General features: G+C 63.9%; 3 protein-coding genes and 1 long non-coding RNA gene across 12 annotated transcripts in view; 2 read left to right on the forward strand and 2 right to left on the reverse strand.

Moving 5' to 3' along the window:
* The first annotated feature begins 93 nt into the window (after positions 1-93).
* On the forward strand, positions 94-3,950 carry LOC121075551. The gene is made up of 3 exons (XR_005823018.1): positions 94-172; positions 1,289-1,505; positions 2,628-3,950. It is a non-coding gene; the product is annotated as an uncharacterized LOC121075551 (long non-coding RNA).
* An 852-nt stretch (positions 3,951-4,802) lies between these two features.
* Positions 4,803-12,704, reverse strand: MST1R (macrophage stimulating 1 receptor). Of its 2 annotated transcripts, XM_040568967.1 has the most exons (21): positions 12,642-12,704; positions 10,870-12,161; positions 9,576-9,764; positions 9,373-9,498; positions 9,125-9,295; positions 8,777-8,946; positions 8,521-8,695; positions 8,263-8,408; positions 7,989-8,150; positions 7,775-7,868; positions 7,467-7,700; positions 7,247-7,393; positions 7,017-7,173; positions 6,813-6,905; positions 6,530-6,733; positions 6,371-6,451; positions 6,122-6,303; positions 5,943-6,052; positions 5,676-5,841; positions 5,463-5,599; positions 4,803-5,380 (listed from the first exon to the last, which is right to left on the reverse strand). In XM_040568967.1, exons 2-21 carry the CDS (start codon positions 12,079-12,081, stop codon positions 5,137-5,139), a joined length of 4,200 nt encoding a protein of 1,399 aa, XP_040424901.1. In that variant the 5' UTR covers positions 12,082-12,161; positions 12,642-12,704; the 3' UTR covers positions 4,803-5,136. The 2 variants fall into 2 exon arrangements, with proteins under 2 accessions (XP_040424901.1, XP_040424900.1); XM_040568966.1 differs by having other exon boundaries at positions 5,943-6,303.
* Positions 12,705-13,369: 665 nt separating this feature from the next.
* On the reverse strand, positions 13,370-17,769 carry MON1A (MON1 homolog A, secretory trafficking associated). 3 transcript variants are annotated; one of them, XM_040568962.1, is made up of 6 exons: positions 17,623-17,769; positions 16,888-17,029; positions 16,185-16,652; positions 15,175-15,940; positions 14,900-15,047; positions 13,370-14,608 (listed from the first exon to the last, which is right to left on the reverse strand). In XM_040568962.1, exons 2-6 carry the CDS (start codon positions 17,012-17,014, stop codon positions 14,438-14,440), a joined length of 1,680 nt encoding a protein of 559 aa, XP_040424896.1. In that variant the 5' UTR covers positions 17,015-17,029; positions 17,623-17,769; the 3' UTR covers positions 13,370-14,437. The 3 variants fall into 3 exon arrangements, with proteins under 3 accessions (XP_040424896.1, XP_040424897.1, XP_040424895.1); XM_040568963.1 differs by having other exon boundaries at positions 13,370-14,578; positions 17,627-17,761; XM_040568961.1 differs by having other exon boundaries at positions 17,627-17,750.
* Positions 17,770-18,043: 274 nt separating this feature from the next.
* RBM6 (RNA binding motif protein 6) overlaps positions 18,044-27,403 on the forward strand; it is a 59,887-nt gene continuing 50,527 nt past the window's right edge. For 3 of the 6 annotated variants that reach the window (XM_040568431.1, XM_040568433.1, XM_040568435.1), the window contains exons 1-5: positions 18,044-18,139; positions 21,901-22,013; positions 24,033-25,380; positions 26,247-26,336; positions 27,323-27,392. In XM_040568431.1, the coding sequence (XP_040424365.1) occupies positions 21,970-22,013; positions 24,033-25,380; positions 26,247-26,336; positions 27,323-27,392 (1,552 nt within the window). In that variant the 5' untranslated portion in view covers positions 18,044-18,139; positions 21,901-21,969. Of the gene's footprint in view, positions 18,140-18,460; positions 18,572-21,900; positions 22,014-24,032; positions 25,381-26,246; positions 26,337-27,322; positions 27,393-27,403 lie in introns of those variants that run through there. The other 3 variants (XM_040568432.1, XM_040568436.1, XM_040568434.1) reach the window with 2 other exon arrangements.

The raw sequence follows: 27,403 nt of genomic DNA on the forward strand, positions 1-27,403 counted from the left end.
GGCCCTCCCCTCCCCCCCTCCTCCGGCTGCCGCCCCGCCCCCTCCCGTGACGTCACCCCAAACTTTGCGCCCCGCCCCTCTCGGGCGCGGGAGCCGGCACCCACGGGGGACGGGGCGCACGTGGACCTGGCACGGGGCCCCCCCGGGGCGTGGGGACCCCCGCGAGGGGCAGGTCAGCGGGGAGGGGCGGCGGGATGGGGGGGGGGGTTGTGGGGTGAGGGGGGGGAAATGGGATGGGGTCGGGTGGGGTGGGGTGGATGGGATGGGATGGGACGGGACGGGACGGGACGGGATGGGATGGGACGGGATGAATGGATGGGATGGGATGGGACGGGATGAATGGATGGGATGGGATGGGATGGGATGGGGTGGGGTGGGATGGGATGGGACGGGATGGGGTGGGACGGGATGAATGGATGGGATGGGATGGGACGGGATGAATGGATGGGATGGGATGGGACGGGATGGGACAGGATGAATGGATGGGATGGGATGGGATGGGATGGGATGGGATGGGATGGGACGGGACGGGACGGGACAGGACGGGATGAATGGATGGGATGGGGTGGGATGGGATGGGATGGGATGGGATGGGATGGGATGGGACGGGACGGGACAGGACGGGATGAATGGATGGGATGGGGTGGGATGGGATGGGATGGGATGGGATGGGATGGGACGGGATGGGATGGGACGGGACGGGACGGGACGGGACAGGACGGGATGAATGGATGGGATGGGATGGGGTGGGATGGGATGGGACGGGATGGGACGGGACGGGATGGGGCGGGATGGGATGGGATGGGGTGGGATGGGATGGGATGGGATGGGACGGGATGGGATGGGACGGGACGGGACGGGACGGGACAGGACGGGATGAATGGATGGGATGGGATGGGGTGGGATGGGATGGGACGGGATGGGACGGGACGGGATGGGGCGGGATGGGATGGGATGGGGTGGGATGGGATGGGATGGGATGGGATGGGATGGGATGGGATGGGATGGGACGGGACAGGACGGGATGAATGGATGGGATGGGATGGGATGGGATGGGGTGGGATGGGATGGGACGGGACGGGACAGGATGAATGGATGGGATGGGATGGGGTGGGATGGGATGGTATGGGATGGGGTGGGATTGGATGGGACGGGACGGGACGGGATGAATGGATGGGATGGGACAGGAGTACAATCTTGTGGGAGCTGGGCAATTTCCCTCGAGCTTCACACCTCCAGCTGTGGGGCCAGAGCTGTGGGGCTCACTGCCCCACTTTCTTCCCCAAAGTGGCAAGAAAAGGGTGACAGCCTCCTAACACCGTGGGGCCCCCCAACCCCCTTACTTGCTGCCCGCAGCCTGGGCAGGGGGTGCAGGGAGGGCCCCCAGCTGCTCCTGACACTCATCCGCTTGTGTCCCCTGCCGAGACTCAGCATCCCTGGGTTCCCCAATCCCATCCTGTGTGGCACCGAGCCCCAGGCCCTGGCCCCAACGCCACGCGCACCAGGTAATTAACGGCGCGTGAGCCCTAGGGAATTAGCAGGGCACCGTAGTTTGAGCTTCTAATCAAGAGTTTAATCACACAGCCTGGAAGCAGCACGTCGCTCCGTTATTAATCCCTGCCCCCCCCCGGGAACCTTGAGTGTAACTCACAATTAATCAGCAGGTGCCCGCCGCCGCTTCGGGTCTGCCCTGCGGCTGCTCGCTGGACGAGGGGCGACCCGGTGGGACGGCGTGCTGCCGCTGCATCGCCCGCCCGCCCGCCCGCCCGCCGCGTGGCTCTCTCCCGGCACGAGTGTGATGCCTGCCGCAAAGCAGCCCCGGGCCCCGTGGGGCCCCGCAGCCCTGGCTCTTGCCTGGGGTCCAAGCCCACCCAGCGCCCTGCTTTGGGGCGATCGGCTCTGTTTGTGCCTGCCGTGTCTTGACCCACCCCCCCCACGCACCCACTGCACTGTGCACCCACTGCACCGCGCACCCAGCACCCCCCACGCCCAGCACCCCCCACACCCACCGCCCCACGCACCCGCCGCCCCCCACGCCCCCATCTTTCCCAGCACCCCTCGGTGAGCCCCCAGCCGGCCGTGGGGTGACGCCCGCCCTACGGGGACATCCCCAGTCGCGCAGCCGCCCCCCTCTGCCCCACACGTATGTCTGGGGGGCTGCAGTGCCAGCCCGGGGGGCGCGGTGGGGGGGCGCAACGTGCCCGTGACTCAAGCGCCACATGGCACCGCATCCCTGCGTGCTCACCATCGCCATGGCAACCGCCAGGCAATCAGCGGTAATTGCGCCGCGCGTCGGCCTGGCAACGGGGCCAAATAAACCCCATCCCCTCCAAATAAACCCCATCCTCTCCTTTCGGGAGGTCCGGAGAAAAAGCACGGGGGAGTCGCCCCCCACACCCCCCCGGACCCTTTTTGGGGTCAGCAGCAGGACCGGCGCACGGCAGCGGGGCCGCAGGTGTCCAGCGGTGGCCACGGTTCCCGCGAGGCATCGAGGGCGCTTTGGTGGTCCCGGGGCTCTCGCAGCCCCTGGGCCCAGGGGGCAGGCACTAAGTGCAAGGAGCTGGGGTGGGGGGGGTGGGCGGAAATCCAACGAACCAGGGCTCTTCGGTGGGAAAAACTCTCCGTAGGTGTGCACCGGGGAGGACAGGGGCAGCTGGGCGCATTTTGCCAAGCTCCAGACCGGGCACGGAGACCGGGCAAAGGATGCCCCTAAGGACAGGTGCTGTCTGCGGCGCGGGAAGAGGAGAAAAAGATGTGTAACAAAATGCTCCCCGGGGCCCAGCAGAGCTCCCCAGGAGCCCCGAGGGCCAGCCGAGCTCCCTGGGCGCAGCGGGTGCCACGCGGGTGCTGCCGTGCAGGGCCATGGGTGCCGGGCACAGGCGGCGCGCCCCAGCAGCGCTGCTGCTCGCAGGCTTCGTTAGCAAAAACTCGCTCACTGCTAAAAATGGCCCCGCGCCGCCGCTCCAGACGGGAGGCCGCTCGATCACGCCTGCTCCCGAGCGTTCGAGCAGGAGCTAAAAACAGCTCGCCGCCACCGGTGGCTCCTGCCTGGTGGCTCCTGCCGTTCTTTGCGGGGCTCTTTGATGCCGGAGAACCGGCTCCCAGCTTTTCATGCTGATTTGGCACAATTTTGCCCATCCCGATTGGGGTCCGTCCCCCCCACCTCGATCCCCTGTGGGGATCGCAGCTGGGGGCGGCTGCGTGCCACGCTCTGCCCGTCCCTGAGCCACTGCTCCCCCTTTGCCACCCAGTGCTGGGAATGCCGCCAGCACGAGGTGCCCACGGGGCCGCAGCCACCAAGTGCCACCCCAACGTGTCCCCAAGCGCTGCCACCTTCCCCAGGGAGCAGCAGGGCTGTGCCCCGCTCGCCTGCGTGCCCGCAGCCCCGTGCCCGGCCACTCATCTATTATAGATGGCTCCGATTTTAATAATTAATCCCTGCTAACGACAGCACTTTCCCCAAATAAAACATTTAAACTGCTGCGTGCGCAGGGTGTGCTGCCGGAGCGGGCCGCCCGGGTGCTGTGCTGCAGCCTGACGGGGCGGCACCTCAGGGTGCTATTTGCTGGGTGCTGTTTGCCCGGTGCCCACCCTTGGGTGCTCCCCTGAGATGCCCCCAGGCCCCTCAGCTGGGTGCTGGGTGCTGCGTGAGCTGGGGGATGCCACCCAGCCGGGTCCCTTCGCTGTGTCCCTTGTGCCACGCCGGTGCTTGCAGCGGCACGGCTGTGGCACTAACTGGGGGGTGTTTGCTCCTCGTCTCCAGCCGTGTAATTAGGGCAGGATAAATGTGCGTTAGCCTGAAATCTGTCATCTCCACCAGCAAATCTGGGGGGGGGGGGAGCAGCCAGCTGCATCCACCCCTCCCTGTAGCCTTCCCTCCGTGCCGCCAACCCTCCATCCATCCGTCCGCCCACGCCTCCGTCCCCGCATCCCCGCTGCGGCCGTGCCCCCCCGATCCCCCTCCCTCCGTCCCTGCCGCCCCACATCCCCGCATCCCCGCTCGCCTCCCGCTTCGGGTTCAGCCCTTCCCGTTGCCACAGCAACTCGGCGGCTCACCCAAAACTGCGGCGCTGGGGCCACGGGGACCCCCGCACCCAGGTGGCGCAGCCCCGCCGCGGGGAAACTGAGGCAGCGCTGCTGGGAGCTGCGGCTAAAAATACCCTCCCGCGAGCGGCCGGTGCAGGTGCGAGGTGCTGCCGGGGACGGACAGCTCTGCTGATGGGAGCTGACGTGGCCCCGGGCTGCAGCGCTGCTTAACGAGCAGCCGAGCAGGGGTTATTTCAAGCCAGCGCAGGCTGCGGGCACGTTTTGGTGGCTCCCGCTTTGCCAAGCGTCACCGATGTCCCCCCCGGGCCCTGTCCCCCGGGTCCCGCAGAGGATCAGGATCGCCCCGCCGCAGTGCGCGCTGGTTGTCCCCCCAGCCCCGGTCCCACGCAGGGTGGGCAGCAGTGCCCGGCGGCTGGTGGCACTGGGGGGTGACACGGTGCCCGCTGCCACGGTGCCACCAGCAGCGCGTCCCCGTGCCCAAAGGCAGGCCCTGGGGGCACCCCTGCTGCACCCCCTGGTGCAGGAGCTGCTGGCAGAGCTGCCAAGGCTGCGCTTTGCCGCAGAAGGCAGGGAGAAGGTTTGTGTCCAACGTCTCCCGGTGTCACCTCCCTCCTGGGTGGCCCCTGGGGACATGGGGTGGCCCTGGCACCGGCCCGCAGGTGCCCTCCCGTGGCTGGCACGGGAACGGTGGGCGCCCCCGGCCCCCGCCCCAGCACCCGCCACCGGCAGAGCACACGGCACTCACCAGGGAAAAATAAAATTCATTTTTTTATCAGTCATTCAACCAGAAAACGCTGAATTTCTCCGGGGGGGGGACCAAAACCCCTTGGGACACCTCATTGGCTCAGGCTGCCCCATAGCACTCGCTGGTGCTGAGCACAGGGCCCGCAGCACCGAGATGGCACCAGACTGGGTCTGAGGGACACCACGGGGGTCCCGTCGAGGCACAGGAGAGCAGCACCCAGCGCCCCAGCACCCACCCCGCGGGCAGGGTGCCGCACGGCACCCAGCTGCGCCCCACGTCCCTCCCTGGGGGCGTGCTCCTACAGGGTGCAGGGACCCAGGAGACCCCACCGAGCGGAGCGTCCATCAGCACACGGCCACGTCCTTGTCCTCATCTTCAGCACCCTCCTCATCCTCGCTGTCAGGCAGCTGGCCCCAGGGGGTGGGGGGGTAAAGGGGGCCGCTCTCCAGGTTGACGTAGGTGACGGCCAGGTTGACGTAGCGCTCGCCCTCCAGCGAGGCCAGCACGCGTTCCAGCTCGCCCACCAGCCCTGAGAAGGACGGCCTCTCCTCGGGTGCGGGCGCCCAGCAGCTCAGCATCACCCCGTACCTGCCCCGATGTTCCCGTTAGCACCAGCAGCACCCCCAGGGGGGGGTCCTGCCGCCGTGCCCCCCTCCCCTGCCCCACTCACAGTGCGTCGGGGCAGGGCTGGGGCTGCGGCAGGCGCCTCCCCTGCAGCAGGTAGCGGGCCATGTCGTAGGGATCCACCTCGGCGTACGGCGACGCGCCCCGCGTCAGCAGCTCCCACATGAGCACCCCGAAGGACCACTGCGGAGCAGAGTGTCGGGGCAGGGGGATGGGGACGGGGACGGGGACAGGGGACGGGAAGGGGGGATGCGCCTACCACGTCCGACTTGGTGGTGAATTTTTGGGTCTGCAGGCTCTCCAGCGCCATCCACTTGACGGGCAACTTGGCGTGCCGGTGCTGCTGGATGCTGTAGTACTCCTTGCCGAACACATCCCGCGCCAGCCCGAAGTCAGCCACCTTCACCGTCAGCATCTCATCCAGCCTGCGGGGAAGGGTCGGGGGCAGCACCCCAGGGTGCCCGCTGCAGCCTGGGACACGTCGGGGTGCTGGGGGTGGGGGCACCCTCAGGCCGGCCGCACTCACATGCAGTTCCTGGCCGCCAGGTCCCGGTGCACAAACTTTTTCTGGGCCAGGTACTCCATGCCCAGGGCCACCTGGAGCCCGAAGCTGATGAGATCCTTCACCGTGGGGCTCTGTGGGGTAGGAGCAGTGAGCGAGGTGAGCTCATCCTCCCCCCCCCCACGCCCCGGGCACCCCCATACCCGCTCCTGGGTGCGGATGAAGTGCCGCAGGTCCCCGTGGCGCATGTAGGGCAGGACGACGAGGGGCAGCCCGTGGCGGGGCAGGCAGACCCCCAGCAGCGAGAGCACGTGCGGGTGGTGGAAGCTCTTCATCAGGATGCCCTCACGCAGGAACTCCTCCACCTCCTCCACGTCCGTGATACCTGCGGGGAGCCGAGCCGTGGGGCGCCGTGCCACGGGGCTGGGGCGCGGGAGCGGGCGCTGACTCACGGTGCAGGGACTTGATGGCGCAGTGCAGGGCACCCAGCAGCGGGTCCGTGTAGGTGCCGTGGTACACGCTCCCGAAGTGCCCTGCGGGGACAGGCGGCAGTGAAGCTGGGGGGCCCGTAGGTGATGCCACGGCCAAGCTGCCCCGGGGCGAGTTGTCACCTTTGCCGATGACCCGGTGGCAGTGGGTGACGAGCCGCTCCTCGGGGATGAGGATGTCCTTCACCTCCTCCAGCAGCTCCGGCCGCAGGTCCTCCAGGCAGCAGGACGTGGACCTGAGCAGGGGCACCGGGGAGCCGCCGCCCGCAGCAGTGGCAACGTGCGCACGGGGCCTGGCCAGGACGGGGCTGCCTGCAGCGGGCAGTGCTGCCACCGCAGGCAAAGGCACCATCAGGCACCAGGCACGGCCCCAGCACCCCGACACGCTCACCCCAGCACCGCTTACCCCACACGTCCCGGTAGTCAACACCGAAGTGCTGGGTGGTGGCAGGGGCATTGCTCCGGCCGGGGTGCACCAGCAGCTCCAGGTTCTCCGTCCCTGTGGGCAGGGCACGGGGTGGCACCGCGGGCAGGGGGTGGCACCGTGGGCACGGGGTGGCACTGCAGGCACGGGGTGGCTCTGGGACAGCCGGCTAGCAGCGGCACTCACCCCTCCTCTTCCTCCAGTGCCAGCGGAGCAGCACAGCAGCCAGGATGCAGCAGACCAGGAAGGTGACACCGGTGCCCAGGGCCAGGCTGGCGGCCAGGTCCAGCGAGGAGGTGGCCAGCACCCGGCCCAGCTCCTGGCAGTCGCCATTCACGCAGATCTGGGGGAGCGGGGGCTCAGTGGGGCCAGAGGGAGCAGGGCACGGGGAGGGGGGGGTACTGGGGGGTGCCTACCTGCACACAGGCCCCATCCGGGGGCACGCGTAGGTTGTGGGGCACGTGGCACATCACCTTGTTCTTCAGCACGTTGGGGTGGCAGTCCTGGCCCTCCACTGTCATGGTGATGTTCATGCAGCCGGCCACGGCGTCCAGCCCCCGTTGCTGTCCAGACAGACAGCGCTGAGCCCGGCCGGCCCCGGCATCACCCCCCCGCGCGCCCCGCTCCCCCACATACATGCACCTCGACCTCATCATCACCAGGTTTGAGGCGGTACTGCCGGCGCTGGCCCTGCTGCTCGAAGGGGAAGACGTGGGGCAGGGGGAAGTAGCGCAGGCGGAAGAGCCGGCGGCCAGCAGCGCCGTCCAGCAGCACGCTCAGGTTCCCAAGCACCGTCTCCAGCTGGGTCTCGAAGGGGAAAGCTGGGCTGCGGCACAGCAGCCGTTCGGGCAGCTGCGGGCCCTCGCACTCCTGCGGGCAGGTGCTGGGCTGCTGACACGGCCGGGGACACCTCCGGGGTGACAGCCTCCTGACTCGGCACTTACCGTGGTTTCGGTCTTCACGCCACCAGCCTCAAAGAGGATCTTGGTGCGATACATCGAGTCCAGGTGGGAGCCGATGAGGGTGAGCATTGAGCCCCTGTGGTGGGCAGGGGTCAGAGCACTGGGGTGCAAGTGGTCCCCGGGGTGCACGCAGTCCCCACCACCTCAGCCAACCCAGCCTGGGGGGATAAGGCCAGAGGTGTCCCCACACACTCACCCGTAGCTGCAGTTGGGGATGATGCCCCAGACGGAGGGGTCGGGGCGGTACTGGAAGGGCAGCGGGGCTGGGAACTCCTCCCCATCAATCCACAGGGCTACAGAGGCTGCGCCCAGGTGGGCGGCAGCGGGAGCCGTGCATCGAATCTCCTCGTCGCCCTGGCTGGGGACATAGTGCCGGGGGCTGGAGGGGACAGCGGGACCGCGTGGGCGGCCTCATGCCCATCCTCGTGCCAGGGACCCCACGATGGCCAGGGATGATGGCCGGGGCATACCTGGGCTGCACAGCCAGAGGACACTTGGAGCCGTTGACCGTCACTTCCCAGCTGCTCCCCGCCAAGAGGTGGGTGCCACAGAGGGACAGGAGGGTGCCACCGCCCTGGGGACCGAAGCTGGGGTGCAGGGTGCTGACCTGGGGCTCCTGGGCAGAGACGGGGGCAGCGGGGCGGGCAGTGAACCAGTGCCCCCACCCAAACCAGCGCCCAGCCCGCGCCATCCCGCGGCTGGCATCACTGCCGGTATGGGGACGTTACCACGAAGATGAAGCCGCCGAGGGTGGCAGAGCCCTGGACACTGAAGCCTGAGGCCCTGGGGGGCTCCATCACGCTGAGCACCACGTCGGCCGGCCCCACCACCGCCGGCCCCCCAGGCTCCAGGGCACACACCAGCACGTCCACGAAGTCCTTGAGGCGGGAGGCGGGCAGCGGCCTGCGGGGCGGCAGGGGTCAGCAGCGGGACGGGGAGGGGGGAACAAACATCCCACCCACGTTCTCCTCCCTGGCACGGCACCTGTAGACCCAGCTCTCGTTCAGCAGCACGGCGCAGCTTCGCCCTCCCACTGCCACCCGGTAGGAGCTGAGGGGGCGGCGGTGGGCAGCGGGGTCCGGCAGGGAGCGGAAGGTCGTGCCGCAGAGCGTCACCCTCGTCCGGCCCCGCAGCGGTGCGCTCCTGGGGTGGAACTGCGGGACAGGCAGCGAGAGCACGCGATGGCCACGGGGAGCTCCCTCCCCAGTGGGCACGATGCCCGACCTGAGGAGGGGTCCCACCGCATGTCGCCCCATGTTCCACCTCCCTCCCCACCCCCCTGCCCGATTCCAGGAGGTCCCCACGGGGCCACGGGCACCGCCGCGGACCTACATTGGTGAGGACGGGCGGGCAGCTGTCCCGGACCCAGGTGCCGTTACACTCGTGGCTCCGTGCGCACCCATCCCCACACCAGCCACAGCCCATGAAGCGCTCGGCACGCAGGCAGCGGTCGCACGTCAAGAAGTGGCGGCAGCCCGGGCCGGTGACATTCACGCGCCACACCTGGGGACACCGAACGGAGGTGAGCAGAGGGCGCGGGGGGCCTGGCCCCACGTCCCGCCCCGGCCCCCCTTGCTCACCTTGGTGGCAGCGGCGAAGAGCAGCGAGTCCTCCTGCAGCCTCACCGCGTGCCGCAGCGGCGCCGGCTCCTCCAGCGAGAAGTTGGCCAAGGCGACGACATAGGAGCTGGAGCGCTGCAGCACCATCTGCAGCGGGGCGGGGAGCGGGGCTCAGTGCGCCCCCGGCACCCCGCACCCCGCCCCGGCCTACAGCCAGCACCCACCTGCAGGATGCGTCCCTGCGCCGTGCCCAGGTGGGCCACGGTGACGTTCTCGAGGACGGAGACGAAGATGGAGGTGAGGAGGATGCCGGCCAGGCGCCCGTTGAACAAGTCCACCTTGTGGGAGGTGGCGGGGACAAGGGTGGGCTGGTCCCAGCAGCTGGTGTCGGTCACCGGTGCCGAGAGGTTCACCTGCAACCGAGCACAGTGGCGGCACCTCAAAGCCAGCCCCAGCACCCCGATCCCTGCTCCCCCCCACCCCAGCACCCGTGGGTGTGGGGGCGAGCCTAGAGCACACACGTCGATGAGATATTTGGGGGCCAAGCACCTAGGCGGGCAAACACCCGATTACCCGATCCCCACTCCGGGCTGCAAAAAGCAAGCAGGGATTTTGGAGGATGTCCCCCCCCACCACAACACCCCTGAGCAGCGTCAGATCCTGCCCTGCCCCCCCTCCACATCTGGACGTGGTTATCAGCACCGGCACCGCGGGGTGGGGGCGCCGACGCAGCGCCAGCCCCCTAAATCCACCGGGGCTCGGGGCGAAGGGGGACGCCAAACCCCGGTGTGCCCCACGGGGCACCCCTAGGACCACTTATGGGTGCTGGGCACCGGAGTCCCCTTCCTGGCAGCGTGACACAGAGCGGCGGCAAGCCGCGTGCTGCCGGGAAAAGGAGGAGATGCAGCCGCGCCTCGCCCCGGCTGAGAACAGGCAGGCTCGTGCCACGCGCGCTGGCACCCACCCTGCCCCGTCCCTGCAGCGCAGCTGTGCCGAGGCTTGTTCCTGAGACGCCGTGTTCCTGCCCCACGGGGCCGGCGGGGTGACTCACGGCGCTTCCGCCCGCGGTTTGTTTGCTCGGGCAGCGCAGCAGCCCCGCGGCTGGCCGGGCATGGCGCAGCGGCTCGCCGGGGAGGACGGGGGCCCCCCGCTGCCTTCTCTCTGCTCGTTCATAAACAAGCTGGAGAGCGTGGCCGTAAACACCGCGGCGCTGGGGATGGTGACGAGGGGGCCGGGGCAGCCCTGGGGACGTCACCATGTAGACGGAGGGGAGGGGACGTTGTGCCCCCGCCACGGGCAGCAGCACACGGCTCGGCAAGTGGGGGGTCCCCACGCAGTGAGTGCATCCAGATCCTGCCACTGCCAGCATAGCCAAGAAATGTGAAGAAGTGGGCAAAGCACCGTGTCCCCGCAACAAACCCGCGGCGGGGGGGCTGGCAGCACAGACTCAGGCACCCCAACCCAGGCCCACCCCTGAGCGCTCCCCGGCAGGTCCCGAGCCCCCTCGCCAGGACTCACGTTGTGCGGACAGTACTCCTGCGGCTGGAAGAAGCCGAGCCCCCGCCTCAGCGTCTGCACACCGGTGCCGCAGCACTTGTCCATCCCCTCCTCGATGGCCTGGTTGAGCAGGCGCAGGGGGAAGGCGCAGACGGCCGAGTTGTCCTGCGGCGCCGGGCTCTCCGGCTGGCTCTCAGCGAAGGCGCCGAACAAAACCATCTCGGAGCTGTCGATGCCGAGGTCACGGGCCAGGCGCTCACCGGGGCGGGTGGCGTGGGCGGCCTGCAGCACGTTGTAGGCCACGTCGCGCTCGGTGTCCTCCTCGGCACTGCGCCGGCGCCGCTTGGACTCAAAGCGGCAGTCGAGGACCAGCTCGCGGTAGCGGCGCAGGTCGTGCTCGCTGGTGCTGAGCCGCGCCAGGCGCGTGTGGTACGACGCCGAGCCGGGACACTCAGGCTGCACCATCAGGAAGTAGACGTGCTCGCCGTCAGTGAAGGAGTGCACATAGTGGATGGGGTAGGCGTCCTGGTAGGGCGGCAGCACCGTCAGCCACTGGAAGGTGTCCGCGAAGCCGTCCAGCGTGCCCTTCAGCCTGCGGACCGACACCGACTGCGGGCTGTAGCGCGCCGCCACGCTGCTGTTGATGGTGGAGCCGAGGTAGAAGAAGGAAGAGTAGGGGTCGGCCACCACGGTGCCGCTGGTCCCCAAGGGGCTGGCCACGCAGTCGGGGCAAGACGCAGGGCTGTTGCCTGTGGCAGAGTACAGGCAGTGGGTGGCCACGATGGTGACCTCGCTGCCACGCACCTCCAGCTGGTGCTGGTAGCAGAGCCCGTGCCGTGCGGTGCCGCAGCTGTACAGCCACGGCTCCTGCGGGTCCAGCAGCAGCAGGATGTTGTCCACGTCCTCGGGGCCAGGGCTGCCCACGGCGGCTGGGCACAGGCGGCAGATCTCGCACTCAGCGCTGCCTGTGGGGCCGGTGACGAGGACGGAGCGGAGGCGCAGCTCGGGGCCGGCCACCAAGATGCGGTTGCGGACGGCCACGAAAATGGTGGCCGGGTCGGCGAAGACAGCGACGTTCTGCACGGGGCCGCCAGCATCGAAGCTGGGCAGCGTGTAGGGGACGGAGAAGTTCCTGGTGGAGCTGTAGGGGATGTGGGGGCACTGCCAGGCGTCGGCAAGCAGCGGGGCCAGGGCGAGGGCGAGCAAGAGGCGCGTGCGGCACAACAGCCCCATGCTGCCACCAGCACGGGGTTATCGATGGCGCTCAGCGCCACGCGGGGCCGGGACACGTGGAGGCCGGGTCAGCATTGCACCTGCGGGAACACCAGGAGAAGGGCTGGAAGCGCTGCGGCAGGCGAGGACGGGGGCCGGTGTGCCACCGGTGCCGGGCTGCCCACGGCCACGCGCTGGGTGCTGCCGGGGGGATCGGCCACAGCGAGCCCCTTCCCGAGCACCACAAGCCTCCGGCAGGGGGGCAAATCCTGCCGGCTGCCCCCCTCCCCGGACACGTCCCTGCCTGGGGACGGGGACCCAAAAGGGGACCCCCTCCAGCTCACCAGGGCGGCGCTGGGGACCCCTGCCAGCCCCGCAGGGACAGCGCGGGGACCCGGGACGAGCCCCCCGCCACCCCCCCGCCTCGCCCCGGTAGTCCCCAGCCCGGATCCGGCTGTCCCCGCCCGCCTTCCCCGCGGCTGTCCCGTGCCAGAACCGGGCTCCGCCGCCCTGTCCGCGCCGAGCCGGCCGGTACCGAGCCGAGCCGAGCCGAGCCGAGCCGAGCCGGGCCGGGCGCTCACCTGGTCGCTGCGCGGCGAGCCGTGCCGTGCCGTGCCGGGCCGTGCCGGGCCGTGCCGGGGCGGAGCAGAGCGGGGCCGGCCCGGGGCGGGCCCTGCCCCCGCCCCGCGCGGGGCTCCCCGGGGGCCGGTCGGGACCGGGGCGAGGGGAGCCCGGGCGAGCCGCGGAGGGGAAAGGAACGCCCCGACGGCCGCGGAGCCCCGGTCCCCCCACGCCACGTCCCGCTGCTCTGAGCCCCCCTGCCCGGTGAGCACGGGTCCCCCCCGCCCCGGTCATGGGCCGCTTGCAGGAGGTGCCGCGTCGGTGCCGGGCCCCGTGGAGGAAAGGCGTTTTTCACCCCCGCAGTGAAAAGCACGGATTCATCCCCAAATCCCAGCCTCGGCTGTGGGACCGGGGGCTTCTCCTCCCGCAGCCGGGCAGGACAGGGCCCGGCTGCCGGATCCGCGGGGGACTTTGCTCCCAGGGAGGGGCTGGACGCGCCGATAGCGACCTCGCCTTCCCTCCGACACCCGGCTCCTGCCCCGCGTTGCGCAAAAGCCCTGCAGTTGCGCTGCCTTCGAGCCTTGCCCAACGGCTCCTTCCTCCGGGCTCCCTCCCGGTTTCGACACGGGCTGGCCCCAGCCTGCTCATCCCAGCCGCTCCCAGCCCCAAAATCGGCGGGAGCGGGGAGCTGTCACCCAGCCCCCCAGGTGGCCTTTGGCACGCGGACACGAACGCGCTGAGACTCGCCTCCGGGTCCAGATAATGTTTATGAGCAGAGACGAGCGATTACAGCCTGGCAGGAGCACAACTACGGGAGCGGGGTCCCCCCCGCGAGCCCTGCCGGGTTCCTCCCGGCTCCCTCGGGGTCTCCGTGGGGGCTCTCCCCCTCCTCGAACACCCGCCCCCGCGCACGGCCGGCAGCCCCCAAAGGCAGCGTCGGGCTGTGCTTCGCAGGGGGCACCCGGCTGCCGCGGCGCCTGGGGGTGCTCAGCCCCACGCCGGTGCCCGGTGGCAGCAGGAAGGAGGGGGCCTTGCACAGCAAGCCCAGCTTGAGTGGCTGTTTTTTGGGGGGGGGTTCAGGGGACCCCACGACAAGGCGAAGTCCCACCGCGGCCCCGTGCCAGAAAGGGCTCTGAGGGAGCCGCGTCGGGGCTGCCCGTTTGGAGCCAGCACCACGAGCACAGCGACTGACACCCCCGCACCCTGCGTCTCTCGGGGGCTGCTCCACGTCCCCACGGGCAGGACCCCAGTGCCCCCGCCGGGGCAGGCTGACCTACCACCCTGCCTCCCCGCCCTCCCGAGGACGAGACAGCCTCGGCGTGGCCGCGCTGGGAAGGGTGCGGGCACACGCAGATGCCGAGGGGACAAACCCCCCGGCTCCCAGCCAGGGCAGGAGCCCGGGACCATCGGGGGCTGCCTGGCCTTCGGGGACCCGGCTCCCCCAAAGGAGGGAGAGGAGCAGCGCTGGCAGTGCCCCCCCAGCCAGCCCTGTCCCCAGCTGGGTGGTGTCACCCGCCCTCTGCGGGCGCAGCAGCAAAAAAGGGATGGAGCCGGGGATCGCAGAGGAAGGGCAGCCCCCCCCAGACGAGGTGGGCACTGCCTGCAGGTGCGAGAAAGCCCTGCTCACCCCAGTCCCCGGGCAGCTCCGCACCCCATCTCCCACACCCACGGCTGACAGTCCCACGGGCGGGTTTCCCCGTGCTCTCGGGGTCCCACCGTGCCCTCTCCCCTGGCTCACAGCCCGCGCCTCCCCCGGGGCCGGGTCGCCCAGCGCCGCGGGGTGCCCCATCTGGCACCGTGCCCTGGGAGATGCCCGTCAGTACGTCTGGGGCGTGAGGATGAAGAGTCGGTCTTCCTCCTTGCGGATCCACTTCATGAGCTTGTTGACAGCGCTGATGGCGCCCGCCTTGGTCCCCAGGGGACTGTAGCATATGTAGAGCTCGAAGGCGCTGGTGACCTGGGTGAAGAAATGGGGATGGGCACGCATCTGCGCATCCCCACGGGGGGCTGGTACTGCACGTCCCCCCGTGGGCCGCCAGGGACGGCACAGGGGCTCCCGAGCAGAGACACGGGGTGGCAGCAGGGCACCCTAAATGGCTGGCCTGCCGCCCCCTGGCACAGGAACCCCCGAAAGGGCCACGCGTGCGCTGGGGGCTGCCCCGGTGACCACAGAGCCAGTGCTGTGTTGTGCCACCGGTGCTGTTTTGTGCCACCAGCCCTGCTCTGCCATGCAGGACTGCAAGGTTGGGGTCACCCAGACTCTGAAGACAGCCCTTACCCAAGCCAGGAGGTTTTCACGTGGGCCCGTGAAGTAGATGTTCTTCAGGGGGCGCGACGAGTTGTGAGCCCGGCTGTGGAGGTACTGGTAGAGCCCCAGGAGCCTTTCCTTCTCCTCCTCCCGCACGTAGGGTGCCTCGATCTCCGGGCTGCAGGAACACAGCGCCTTGTTAGCCCCCCGCGTTCCTCGGAGAAGGGGATTCACGGAGAAGCTTTGCCCCGTGCCCACACAGTGGCCCGACGGTTCCCCAGTCGGTGCTCTCCCGGCCTCCTCACCTGGTGAAGAGCCCCGAGCTCTTGGACTTGTAGATGAAGTGCCGGAGGTCGGGGATGCCCACCTGGGCCACGCTGTAGAAGGGGGTGCGAAGGGCCTCCTGCAGAGCGTGGTGCACCCCCCGCCGCCGCAGGCGCTCCTGGAAGCGCCTCTTGCAGTCGGAGACGGTGAAGAAGTCCTCGCGGTCAGTGGAGACCAGCAGGAGGCACAGGTCCATCTCCTGCTCCAGGTAGGAGATGTGGGCGTGGAAGAAGCCACTGGAGTTGAACTTGGGGAGGCAAATGGGAGTCCAGGCTTCGCCCTCCCGGAAGGAGGAAGAGGAACTGATGAGGTTGAAGAGCAGATGGAGGTCAATGGGGTGGAGGAACTGATCCTTCTTCCTCACGAGAGACACCAGCTGGTTCCCTGACAGGAGGATGGAGAAGACCAAGCTCTTGGCCTTGGCCTGCTGGAGGCTGGTGCTCACGGCGTCCCGGACGCTGGCGGCCAAGGGCAGGCAGCGCACAGCACCCATGAGGAAGCTGGGGTCGTGGGCCATAAGGTCCAGCAGGTTGTCGGTGATGCGCTCGGAGCCGGCGAGGAGCCTGCGCAGGTCGTAGTTCTGCTTCTGCTGGAAGATGTGGTTGAGCTGGGTCCAGGTGAGCAGGCTCAGGATCTGGTAGTAGATGTACAGCAGCTCGTGGGCGATCTCCTGCTCCGACTGCCGGGTCCGCGCCACTGCCACCAGCACCAGCGGGCTCCTCCGTACAAAGACCACCTTGTAGCCATCTGCTCGGGAGGGAGTCCCCATGGGTGGGGACAGACCGGTCAGCCTGAGTGCCCAGCCTGCAGTGCAGATGGGCTCTGCTCCCGCCTCCCCCCAGCCACCAACCTGCCCCTGGGGACAGCTAGGACGGCCCACGGTGGCAGGAGCACGGGCTGGGCACTGCCGTGTGAACCCCTGGACGATGTGGGCAGGGACACCATGGCAGGCTGCAACACCACCCCGCCCCACTCCCCCCCGGCTCGGTACCTGCGTGGATGGAGCGGATGGCGTTTTTGTCGGCCTCCAGGAAGGACACCAGGGCCATCATAACACCCATGGTGCTGGAGAGGGCCTCCTCAGACCCATAGCGGGAGTACACAGGCTTGCCAGCCTCGCTCAGCACAAAGACGTGCTTCCGATGCATGCGCCAGGCGTCCATGGTCACGTCCTCCTCCTCCTTGCCCGACAGCACCGAGTCGTGGCGCATGGCCTGCGGGGATGGCTCCAACTTCCCCTCCTTGCCCTGCCTCATCTCCTCCTCCAGGTCGAGGGCCATGCCCGTGAGCTGCGTGCTCAGCTCGCTGAAGTCCTTGCTGATCTGCTCCATGCTGGTCGGCTCGGCCGGCTCCCCCCGCCTCTCCTCCGGGCTCCGCGCCACAGCCCCCCCGTCCTCGGGACTCGTCAGGTCCTCGTAGGAGCGGGTGTGCACGAACATGGCTCCCTCCTGGCCCGCCCCTGGGAACAAGGGAGCAGTGTCCACACGCCCATCCCCTTCGCAGCAGACGGAGGGGACAGAAGGGACAGAGGGCGTCAGGGAGGGAGCTGCTTTCCTTCCCCGTGTCGGCCCCCATCCCGTCCCGCCGTCCCACGGCGCCCAGAGGCTGGCAGCAGGGCTGAGGAGGGCCCGGCCTGTGGGACGAGGACCCGCTCGTTCCTCTCAGCCCTGCCGCGAGCTCTGCCCCTTCCTTACCCGGCTCCGTCCCCTGTGCCAGCCCTGGCGTGGGGCTCTCGGACCTCTCTGCGTGCTGCCCATCTCCCGGCGCCAGGGACCCGTCGGGCACTTCCCCGCCTTTCCTCTTGTGGACATCCGCAGCCATTCCTCGGGGCAGGACCTGCGGGGGACCCCACGCCGTCAGCCCTCCGCTCCCCCAGCCCGAAAGGCCCCGCTCCCCGCGGGGACCCTGCCTCGGGGCCGTGTCGGCGTCCTGCTGGCTCAGCAGGGAGCCCGGCGCCCCGGTGAGCCGCCAGGAAAGCCGCGCTAATCCAGCAGGATTTCCTCCCCCCGCGGCCCCGGCTCCTTCCAGGCCCCCTGCACCTTTCAGCCGGGCCTGGCCCCGATCTCCCCGGTGGGCTCAGGGAGCAGGGGCAGGGGCAGGCCCTGCACAACCCCCCGGCACCCCCTGTTTGCAGAGCGGGGTTGGGGCCCTCGCAGCCAGCGGGGGGCTCCGCTCGTCCGGGGGCTGCGGCGGCTCCTGGTGGGCACAGGGCCTGGGGGCCGGGGGGGGGCCCGGGGCACGGGGAGGGGACGGGCACGGGGACGGGGCAGGGGGCGGGCACGGGACGGGGCAGGGGACGGGGCAGGGGGCGGCTCCCGTCGCCCAGCCCCGCTCGGGGCCGCTCCCGCCCCCCCCGGGGGTCCCCCGAGCCCGGCTCCCAGCCCCGTCCCGGGGCCCCGGGGGCACGGCGGGGCCCGGCGGACGCGCACCGACCTTCGCGGCTCCTCCCGTCAGCACCGGCGGCCCGGGCGGGCAGCGCGGGGGCACGGGCCTAGGCGGAGCGGGCAGCGCGGGGAGGGCTGGCGGCCGCCACCCGGCCGCTCCCGGCCCCGCTCCCTGACCCTGACCCGCTCCCGGCCCCCCCCCCGCCCCTCCGCCGCTGCCATCGCGGCGCCCGCCCCGCCCCGCCCCGCCCCGCCCCGAGCCCCACGCCGCTGCCCCGCCCCGCCGGCCGCGCGGCTCTCTGGGGGTTGTAGTCCTTGCGCGCGTCCTACCCCGCTCGCCGCCCACGCAGCGCGACTGCATCTCCCAGCAGCCCCTCGCCGCCGCGCGGAGCACGTCGGGAAACGCAGTCCAAGCGGCACCGCCGCGTGGGCATGCCGGGAGCCGTAGTGCGGCGGCCGGACTCCGCTTCCCAGGGTGCCGCGGGGCGGGGCAGAGGAAGCTCGCGGAAGTTCCGGTTCCCCTCAGCGGAGCGCTGGGCCTGGCGCGGCGGCGGCGGCGGAGGTGAGGGGCGGCGGCGGCGCCTCGCGGGGCCTCGCGGGGCCGGGGCTGTGCCGGGGGGGGGGCGCCGGCGGCCGCGAGCGGCCCGCGGCGGCGGGGGCGGCCGTGGGGGCGGCCGTGGGGGCGGCGGCTGGCGCGGGGCCTCCCGGGACGGCGGGGCGGGCGCTCCCCCCGGTACCGGGCCGCGGGGCGGGGCCGGGAGCTGCCCCCCGCCGCCCCCCGCCCCGCGGCGCCGGGCGGTTTCCCCAGGCCTCGGTCACAATCGCCGCGCGTTCTCGCGGCCGCCGCGCTCCGCTCTCCCGGCCCCGCGGTTCCGGGGGTCGGGGCCCGCCGCCGCTCCCCTCGGACGGGCTGCGCAGGGGGCGTCCCGCTGCTGTCCCCGCCCGGCGGCCTCCGGTCGGGAAGGGGCTGGGGAGGCCCCGGGGGCCCGGCGAGGTGAGGGGCTCGGCGGGGGTCGGGGGGGGGGGCTGGAACGGGGCCCGGTCGTTTCTGATGCAGGCTTCTCGGTCGGCGCGCAGCCAGGAGGCGTTTGCAGCCGGGTGGGTACGTGTTCAGGGGAAGCCCTCCGGCCTGCGCGAGCTGCCGTGACCGCCTCCCCTCTCACTTCCCAGCACCAGGGACGCGGTTTTGTTATTTCTGCGCTTGCAGACAGGACGCTTTCCGCTTGAGAAAGGGAAAGAAGGAGCTCTCGTGGCTAACTTCGATTGCTACAGCTCGGGGGAAGGTTTTCGTCCGTAGCTCCTGCTGTGCTTGTCTCTTGCAGGCTTTTCCCTTTCTTTAGCCTCACGGGAACTTTGCTGGGTGCAAAGCGTTGTTCGTCAGCACATCGCTTCCTCTGTCCTGTGGGCAGAGCCCTGCCTGTGTCTGTATTTGGCTTCCTCACGGTCTATAAATAACCACGTTTGGCAGCCTTGGTGAAATCTATTCGGGGAGAAGTTGTGAATATCAGAGCGTTTCCTCGCAAAACGTCGTCTCTTTGAGACTTCGGCGTGCCCGATCCATCCCCGACTGCTCCTCCCTCTCCCTGCTTTGGAAAGCAGCGTGCAGAGTGTCGGGGGTGAGTCTCTCGGTGGAGGCGGACGAGGAGGTGCTTGAGGACCTTGCTGGCGCTTCTTGCTCTGCCCCTTGGCAGAAGTCATTATTTATCCCCTCGGAAGAACAGCTGCTTGGTCTGGCTCAGCTACACAAGCCCTTTATTCTGTCCGATTATGATGGAAGTTTAAGTAAGATAGCCAAAAGGACAGAGTCTGCTGTCGGGCTCGGCCTGGGCGGTTTGGGAGGCAGGGTCGGAAACGTCCCTGAAGGGGCAGCAGCGGTCACGGGGCCGTCTGGGGTGCGCTGAGAGGACGGGGGCTGTGTCCCAGGGAGCAGCCCGAGCCCCCTCGGGCTGGCACCTCCGCGCACCTCGGTGTCTCCTGCCCGCTGGGAGGGCTGTGGGAGGAGGCAGGCACAGCGTACGCTCGCATCAGCCCTCCTGAATAGTCAGCGTAACTGTAGCAGCCGATTACTGCCTTAAAAGAGCTGTAGATCTGGGCTCTGTGAGCCACCAGACCGCGCTGCGTTTGCTGCGGCCGTGCTGTTGTGTCATTTGGAAACTTGCTGTGTTGCCATCTCCTCCAGGTGCGCGGTTGTGACTGAAGCGCGCCAAAACTAATTGGCGCGTAGTTCCTAGCGCTCGAGGGTGGATTTTTGCTCTGCTTTCCTGCTGGCCCGGCCCGGTCCCGTCCCCAGGCTCTGTTGGTCTGTCTGTGGCAAAGCAGCCTTCCTCCCCCTGCCCTGTCCGCTCGCGCCGTGGGGCGAGGGGGTGGGATCCTGCTCTCGCCTCCTGTTTGTCGCGCTACGGAGAGACGTCAGCAGGTTGCAGTTCCTCTTCCTGGATTTCCTTCTGCCTGCTCAGCTCTGGGGCCCGGTCACGTCCCCTTTGCGGGTCGGGTCAGACCCCGAGAGGCGGCGAGCAGAACGGGGGGGGCTGAGCTGGCAGCGAATTACCTGGTGCTCGGGAGGGCAGGTCCCAGTGGTGCCGCCTCACGCAGCACCTCGCCTGGAGCGCTTGGATCCGGCTGGGCCTCGGCGGCAGTGGGAGCCCCTCTCGGGAGGTGCTGGCCACGTGCTGTCGCCTTGTTCTGTGAGGCTGCGTAATAAACCACACCGCTGAAGTAGCCGGGGTTAAATTCAACTCTTTTTGGAGGGTTGTCCCCAGTGCCGATGCAGAAAAGCCCGAGCTGGCGGAGCTGACGCGCCGCGCTTTGCCAGGGGCACAGCAGGGATGGATTTAGCGGTCTTGCTGCCTGTGGTACCGAGCGGTCACCGTGTACCGGTGCTGCATGGCTTGCTTGATGCCCGCCACCTCTGCTATCAGTCTGGTGGCGTTTTTTCCCCATCTGATCATTTGAATGTTGTGTCCAAACAGTTCCCAGTTGGCAAGGGATTTTTTTAAGCATTGGTAAGCTTGGGGGCTCGATGAAAACTGGAGTGGGGGAGGAAACCGGGAAGGGAAGGCCAAGAAACACCAGCTCTGCAGACGGCTGCAGGCTGCTACGGGTCGGAGGTAGAAGGACTGGTTGCTGACGACCAGCCGGAACGGTGACTGCCACAGCCGCCTCCGTTTGCCTGTCCTCGCGGCCAGCAAGAGCCACGTAACCGCGAGGGGACCGAGGGGACCGGTGCTCTCAGGCAGGTCGAGGGCTCTTGAGCGGTGGTCGGGGAGGTGGCCGGTGGCACCCTGCCCCGCCGAGGCTGCCCTGTGAGGTGGGTAGGGGGGGGGATCCCGTGCGTGGCTGCCGCCTGCGGCTGTCCCAGCCCGCTCCTTCCCTCCCGCTGCCCTTTGGAAGCGGGAGGAAGCAGGGCGTTGCGCGGTTTTCTTTGAGATTTACTGCTCTCACGAGGCCCGGCGGCGGCTGTCCGTACCGTCCTCTGTTCCGCGGAGACACTGCAGGTAGCTCGCTTCGGACCTGCTCCGGAGGGGCGTGAATCCGCTGCGTAGCCTGGTGGGACCTGCGTGGCACACCGGCTGCTCTGCGACAAGAACTGCCGAAACCGCTGCAGGGAGCGGGTCGGAGACCGCTGAGGTGCTAGCAGCGGCATTCTGCTCTGGGCTCTGCTGCCGCCCTTTTGGGGGAAAGGCCCGAATTCTTCCCGTTTGAAGTCCTTTTGAAGTCCTGGCTTTGGCAGTCTCCAGGAAATCCTCCCCTTCGCGGCTGGTGGGAGGAAGCAGGTGGCATTTTCCACCTCCGTTGCACTCAGCTTTTAGGGCAGTACTGGGCAGCAGAGCCTGTAAAGATTTATTGGCGAAGCGCACCCTGTTATCTGCCTACTTTTGGAGGGCAAAGTAAGCACAGTAGGCCAGCAGCGGTGATAGTTTCCTTGAACAGCAGAGCGCTTTTGGCAGAAATAGTTTGGATTAAACATTAATCGCAAACTGTTGTTCAGCGCTGGGCCTTGCTGTTTATAGACTGTGGGATTCTCACACTTCCAGTTGCTCTGAGTAGTGTCAGACAGCACAGTATGTTGGAAAGCTTTATGTTAATCAAGAGCAAATATCAAATTGTTTGCCCACACATATTGGCAGTTTCGTTTCAGAAGTCATTTGAAGCTTGTGAGTTTGAACACGGAGAAACACAGCATTAAGGTAATTCCTGCCCGAGGGTGGCCGTGCGTATCGGTGGGTCTCGGCTGTTCCCACACGCCTTCCACTGACCGGCAGTGTTTTTCTTCTGCGATGTGTTTTCATCGCCCTGTGGCTTACTGTCACGTTATTTCCTCAGCAGGTTGTGCTGTCGTGGTGTTCTTAGAGTGACTTACCCATTTCTGGAGACCTACCAGACAGGGGGAACATGTGGGGAGACCATCGACAAGGCAACAGAACGGGGCCCTTTCGGTAAGCAGTGGAACGTACCGTTTGTTTATTGCATTGAAGAATGTTGCTGAAACAATGAGAACTTCCTGGTTGCCAGTATTCCTGCACATCCTCCTACAGGTTATTCTGCTAAAAGTTTCTGAGCTCCTTGTGGAGCTAGGTGTCGTTCCTGAAAAGTAGGCAAGTTAAGCCACGGTGTAGCTTTGTGCATTTTTGTGAAGTTTTGTTTGTGTTTTTTTTTTTTAATGACAGCTGCTTTTTAGTATTTCTATTCCTTTTCCACGCCACCTTTTCTTGTGATACTGCGTTTAGCTATTAAAAGCTAAGGTGGTGTTACACCACGCGGATTTCGGCGTTACGTAATGTTAAAACCTGGAAGAGAAACACCCAATAGTTTGATGTTGATCCTCTTCAACCACGGTGCTTCCCTCCACCTCAGAAATACTGCCACTTTCATTCTACATGGGATTTCATGAAAACTTCAAGGGTTGAGTCCACTCGGTGAGGTTAAGCAGACCGATAGATCGCCACGTTATTTGTTGTGCTCCTTCACGAGACGTTCTCGAATGTCACTGGAACTGTTGCAAAGACGCATATGCAGCTGGCCTGCACTGCCTGATGTTTTTCTTAGTTTATATTCCTCTGCTTGGTACTGGGCCCTGTGTTTGCAACAGGGCTTGGTGAATAAAAACTGAAGTAAAGCAGAGGCGCCAAGAGATAGGGTTTTCCTCCGTTGTGCATAACTCTTTCATCCTTTACTCACGCCTTCATCTCAGTTATTTGAAAATCAGAATGATAAATGTACTTCCTCCTGGCATACCGTAGGCTCCTGAAATAAGAGTATTTCAAACAATTGTCTGACTGCAATGTGTTGAGAAAGCTGATGTCGTGAATTTAAAACAGTGTCCTGCAGAACCTGTCTTAACAGGATTGATGGGAGAGAGCGATCGTGATTTGTGGTGATACCAGCAGTGCTGCTCCGCTGATGTTTTTTGAACTGGATTTTATTGGCATCATTCTTTACTGTGGTGGATGGGCGATTCTATCCTCAAACCGAGTTTTAACTTCTGTTCTATGTGGTGGTGAACCAGGGGCTTGCAGCTTAGTAAATCCAATGCAGTTTGATTAGCTGTGCAGATGTGTTTTGTTGGTGAGGGATCCCGCAGTGAAACTCAGAGAACTTGCTGGAGTTGCTAAGGAAATGCCCGCTGATTAGGGTAGGATTTGGTGTTTCTTTAAAATGTGTTGCTTCAATATTTTATTTTTCTATTTTTTTAATATATTGAAGTACTACTTAGCTGAAAAGTCAGGTAGCTTCATCTCAGAAACAGACAGAATGGAAAAAACTGTAGTAAGAGGAAATCTCTTCCTGAGTGGTGGTGTGCAGAGATCAGAAGAACTTGTGGTTGTGGTGTTGTAAAGAGGGTGCAAGGCAGCTGGTCTTGAGGCAGGAGTGCAGGATAATCTCGAACACTGATTGTTGGCATATTCTTGTGAGGCATCTGCAAAGTCTGAACTGATAGCTTTTAGCATTTGACTGGTTTAGATTCCAGCACAAGGAGGCGTAAACTCTTTTGTGTAGCGTGTTACTAGAGCATGTTTGGTAACCTTTGCTTTTGCGTGCCTCCTGACGATGTGATAAGTTAGCCCTCTGTAATGCTGCCCAGAGAATTTAAGCTCAGGTTGTTCCTCCCAGGCATGTGCTGGTGATGCTAATAAACAGGCACGCCAGCTGCTGGAACCTTGAACAGCTGCAGAGCTGTGTGCAGTGCAGGACTATGTGATTGCTACCATCATTAACCCATTAATATTGCAGGTTTTCCCTGTTGAGTGCTTCTGGAAATTGTGCTGAAATGGGAGCACCCAAGTTTACTTTCTCACATCTGTCGTATGCTGCCTCATCTTAAACTGCCAAACATCAATATCTTCTGCGGATCTTAGACTGTTACACCACTCTATAAAAGTTTAGAGAAGAATGTGCTGCTGTATAGATTTCAGACTCTAAGCACGTTATGAATAATACTGTCTTTATTTCTACAGTGGGAGCCAAGAAGAAAGGTTTGCTCCCGGGTGGAACAGGGAATATCCTCCTTCCCTTGATAGTCATGCTCAAGAAAGACACTCTGGCAACTTCTCTGGCAGAGAATCACTTCCTTTTGATATCCAGGCACTCGCAGGCCTCCTCAATCCTCAGTTTGCCAACAGAGAGGAACCTTCTTTCAGCTTTGGAGCCAGAGATGGACCACGTAGTGACCTCAGAGGTAGGGAAGGGCACCACGATTTCAGGGGCAGAGATTTCCCACCGTCTGACTTTCAGAGCAGAGATGAGTCTCAGCTGGATTTCAGAGGCAGGGAACCACCCCCTTCTGAGTACAGGGGCAGAGATATGTACTCCGGAGACTTCCGGGAGAGAGAAGGGCCACCTATGGACTTCAGGGGTGGGGACGTTCCTTCAGTGGACTACAGAAACAGGGAGACGTTCCGTATGAACTACAGGGACAGGGAAGCACATAACATGGATTACAGGGGCAGAGATGAGCCTCCGTCAGACTTCAGGGGGAGGGGGTCTTTTGATCTGGACTTCAGAGGTCGAGATGGATCTCATTCGGACTTTAGGGCGAGAGATGTCCCTGAGTTAGACTACAGGGGCAGAGACCATTCCTATTCTGACTTCAGAAATAGGGACGTACCTGATTTGGACTTCAGGGGTATGGGCGCATCTGATCTGGACTTCCGAAACAGAAACGCACCATCCTCAGATTTCAGAAATAGGCACAGGTCTCGGTCTGATCAGGATTTTAGGAGCAGAGAGATGGCTCCTCCTATGGACTTTTCAGAGAGGGAAATGCCTCCTGTGGATCAAAGCCTTGTAGATTTTAGGCGCAACCAGTCTACTGTACCTGTAGCAGAAAGAGAGGGCTCCGGTTTAAGCACCAGCAAGAGAGAGGAGTCTGCACTTGGTTTAGATAGAGCTCCTTTTGGTAGCCAAAAAGGCGAATTTCAACATCCAGAAGCACCAGCCAGAGAAGAGGAATCCCTTGGACTGAGTCTCAAAGATGACGCCTCACACAATTTCCAAAACAGCCGTGGACCTCTTCCTACTACCCTTCAGGACCAAGAGGAGCAACCTCAGACCTTTGCTAACAAGCAACAGCAGCAGCAGCAGCAGCTTTCTGGGGGGGAACAGCAAAGATCTGATTCTGATCTTGGGTTGAAAGGTGAAGGTGATCTGGATTTCCTGGGACGGCAAGATACGGACTACAGAAACATTGAGTACCGTGATGTGGATCACCGGCTGCCAGGGCATCAGATGTTTGATTACGAACACGGCAAGTCCTTTTCAGAAGGAAAACCCAGCAAAGATTCTAGGCCCTATAAGAGCCTTCAGGTAGGTGGCTTTGTCAATTGATGTTTCTCTTAAGCACATGTTGGCCAAAGAATGGAAGGAGCTGGGAAGGAGTCTTCTATTCATGGTCCGTCACTTTGGTTCAGTCCTAATTCACTGTCCTTTTCTGAGGTCATCCTCGTGCTCCAGGCCATTTGAATGGGCACGCTTTCTGTCTCAGAAATACTTTATTCTCAAGAGAGATGCGATTTAGCAATTGAGAATTGCTAAATACATAGAACCAGATTTGGTTCAGAAAGTCCCCAAGCTGAAAATGACCGGACAAGTGGAGGGTGTTATGTGGGGTGGGGAAGTATTGCATAGAATAGCTTATTTTCTCCTGGGCATCTGCTTATGAGCGCTACCAGAGAGAAGCTACTGGGACAGGTGGACCTGCGTGGAACAGCACAGCTGTTCTCACGCGTGCTTTGTTTATCCTCATAGTCAACTTTGAAATCGCAAGTTAATGGTAACCACTGAATTAATAACTGCTGTTGAATTTGAATATCCCACTTGTGGGAAGCAGAGAGGTTTTTTGCTTCTCTTTTTATAAAAACTTGGAGAAACGTGGGATTGAGGGCAAGGACTGCCTCTTGGCATTTACGGTTTATTCTGAGTTGTGTATCTTGTAGACAGATACTTGCTGGACCTGGATCTCACTGCACAGCTCCATGAGCATATGAAGCTGGTTGTGCTAATATTGCAGAGCTCTCTGAATCTTAAGCAATGCTGTGGTAAAGATTTGAGCTGTTCTGCTTATGGGCCTTTGCCTTTGAATTATACCCTGCTATATTTTGTTCTGGTTTGTGTATCTTGTGAGCTAGCGTTTCTCATTTGTAAAAACAACATCTTGATTGTGTGAACTCAAGGACCAAGATTACCGGACCTGCCCCAAATACGTGAAGCCAAGCAAGCTCATTCGGCTAGGAGGAGTGCCTGAAACTGCCACAAAGGATGATGTAAGTGGGATGTTTTTCATCCAAAATTCACTGTAAGGCTTTCAAAACTTATATCAAGTGTTTCTAAACTTAGCATTTTCAAGCCTGGTGATTGGAATTCAGGTGGTCTGTCATTTTCCCCAAAGAAAATCCTGATTTAGGAGTGACTGCAGTGTTATTTTTATCTGATTATTCTGCTTTTTAGAGGGTCTGGAAATTATGACTCTCTTTTGCAGTCATGTGCGGGGTGTTGGTGGGTAAAAGCCTTGACCGACAGACACTTGTTAACATACCTTCCTTCCAGGATTACTTTGTACGGAGACAATATTGTTACTACTTTGGTAGTGTATTTTGAGCCTGGAAGGCGCTAGTGTCTGAATGAACTTGTTCCTTCTTCATTACTTGAAATTCCTAAAATGAGATCTTACGAAGAAGGAAAAGATGCCTCCTGTTACTGCTGATTTTAGTTTCCAAAAAAAATAAAAAATCATCTAGGCTACAAGGTTAGAGAAGTTACCTTTCCACAAGCTTCCACTTCTATTAGAATTTTTTGATGGCAGCTCCAGACATGAGAACACCCCCACACATCAGTTTTTGCAAGGGTTAGCTGTGGCGATCAGCCCTTCTGAGGCTTAATACTGAAATCTGATTGCTAGAGGGCTCATGGTAGAAACTTTGTCTGTTAAAGGCGGTAAGATATATCTGACCTTAAATAAGGATCAGAGGGGAACTGTCTGGATGAAAACGGCATGACAAACCTTTGAATGGTTCTGCTGTAAACGGCTGTTGCTTATTTAAACAAAAATAAAAAACACATGAGCAAAAATTCCCCAAAACTCAGCAAGCAGTTCTCAGAAACTGCAGGAACTTTACCAGGAAAATGCATATTCGTAACAAGCTTACACTAGAAAGAAAAGAAGTCTTAGGGAAAGAGAAATGTACTTCAGCAAGTGCTTTACTCTGAAGTTTTACTTTGGAGACTGAAGTGGATCCTGGTTTTCCTGTAGATTCTCAATGCTTTCCGAGGGCCGGATGGGACACCTGTGAAGGACTTGCGACTGAAAGATTACAGTTCAGGTGAGAATGCT

Source organism: Cygnus olor, chromosome 10 (assembly GCF_009769625.2).
Source record: "Cygnus olor isolate bCygOlo1 chromosome 10, bCygOlo1.pri.v2, whole genome shotgun sequence".
In the NCBI taxonomy this organism is placed as follows: Eukaryota; Metazoa; Chordata; class Aves; order Anseriformes; family Anatidae; genus Cygnus; species Cygnus olor.

Coding starts and splice junctions, on each gene's coding strand:
- MON1A (XM_040568962.1), bottom strand. CDS start 17,014: ATGGCTGCGGATGTCCACAAGAGGAAAGGCGGGGAAGTGCCCGACGGG. Junction 15,941..16,184: donor CATCCGCTCCATCCACGCAG/GTACCGAGCCGG, acceptor CCTCCCGAGCAG/ATGGCTACAAGGTGGTCTTT. Junction 14,609..14,899: donor GTGAAAACCTCCTGGCTTGG/GTAAGGGCTGTC, acceptor GGGGATGCGCAG/ATGCGTGCCCATCCCCATTT.
- MST1R (XM_040568966.1), bottom strand. CDS start 12,081: ATGGGGCTGTTGTGCCGCACGCGCCTCTTGCTCGCCCTCGCCCTGGCC. Junction 8,947..9,124: donor GCCCGCCCGTCCTCACCAAT/GTAGGTCCGCGG, acceptor CCTGTCCCGCAG/TTCCACCCCAGGAGCGCACC. Junction 8,151..8,262: donor CCTCTGGCTGTGCAGCCCAG/GTATGCCCCGGC, acceptor CTATGTCCCCAG/CCAGGGCGACGAGGAGATTC.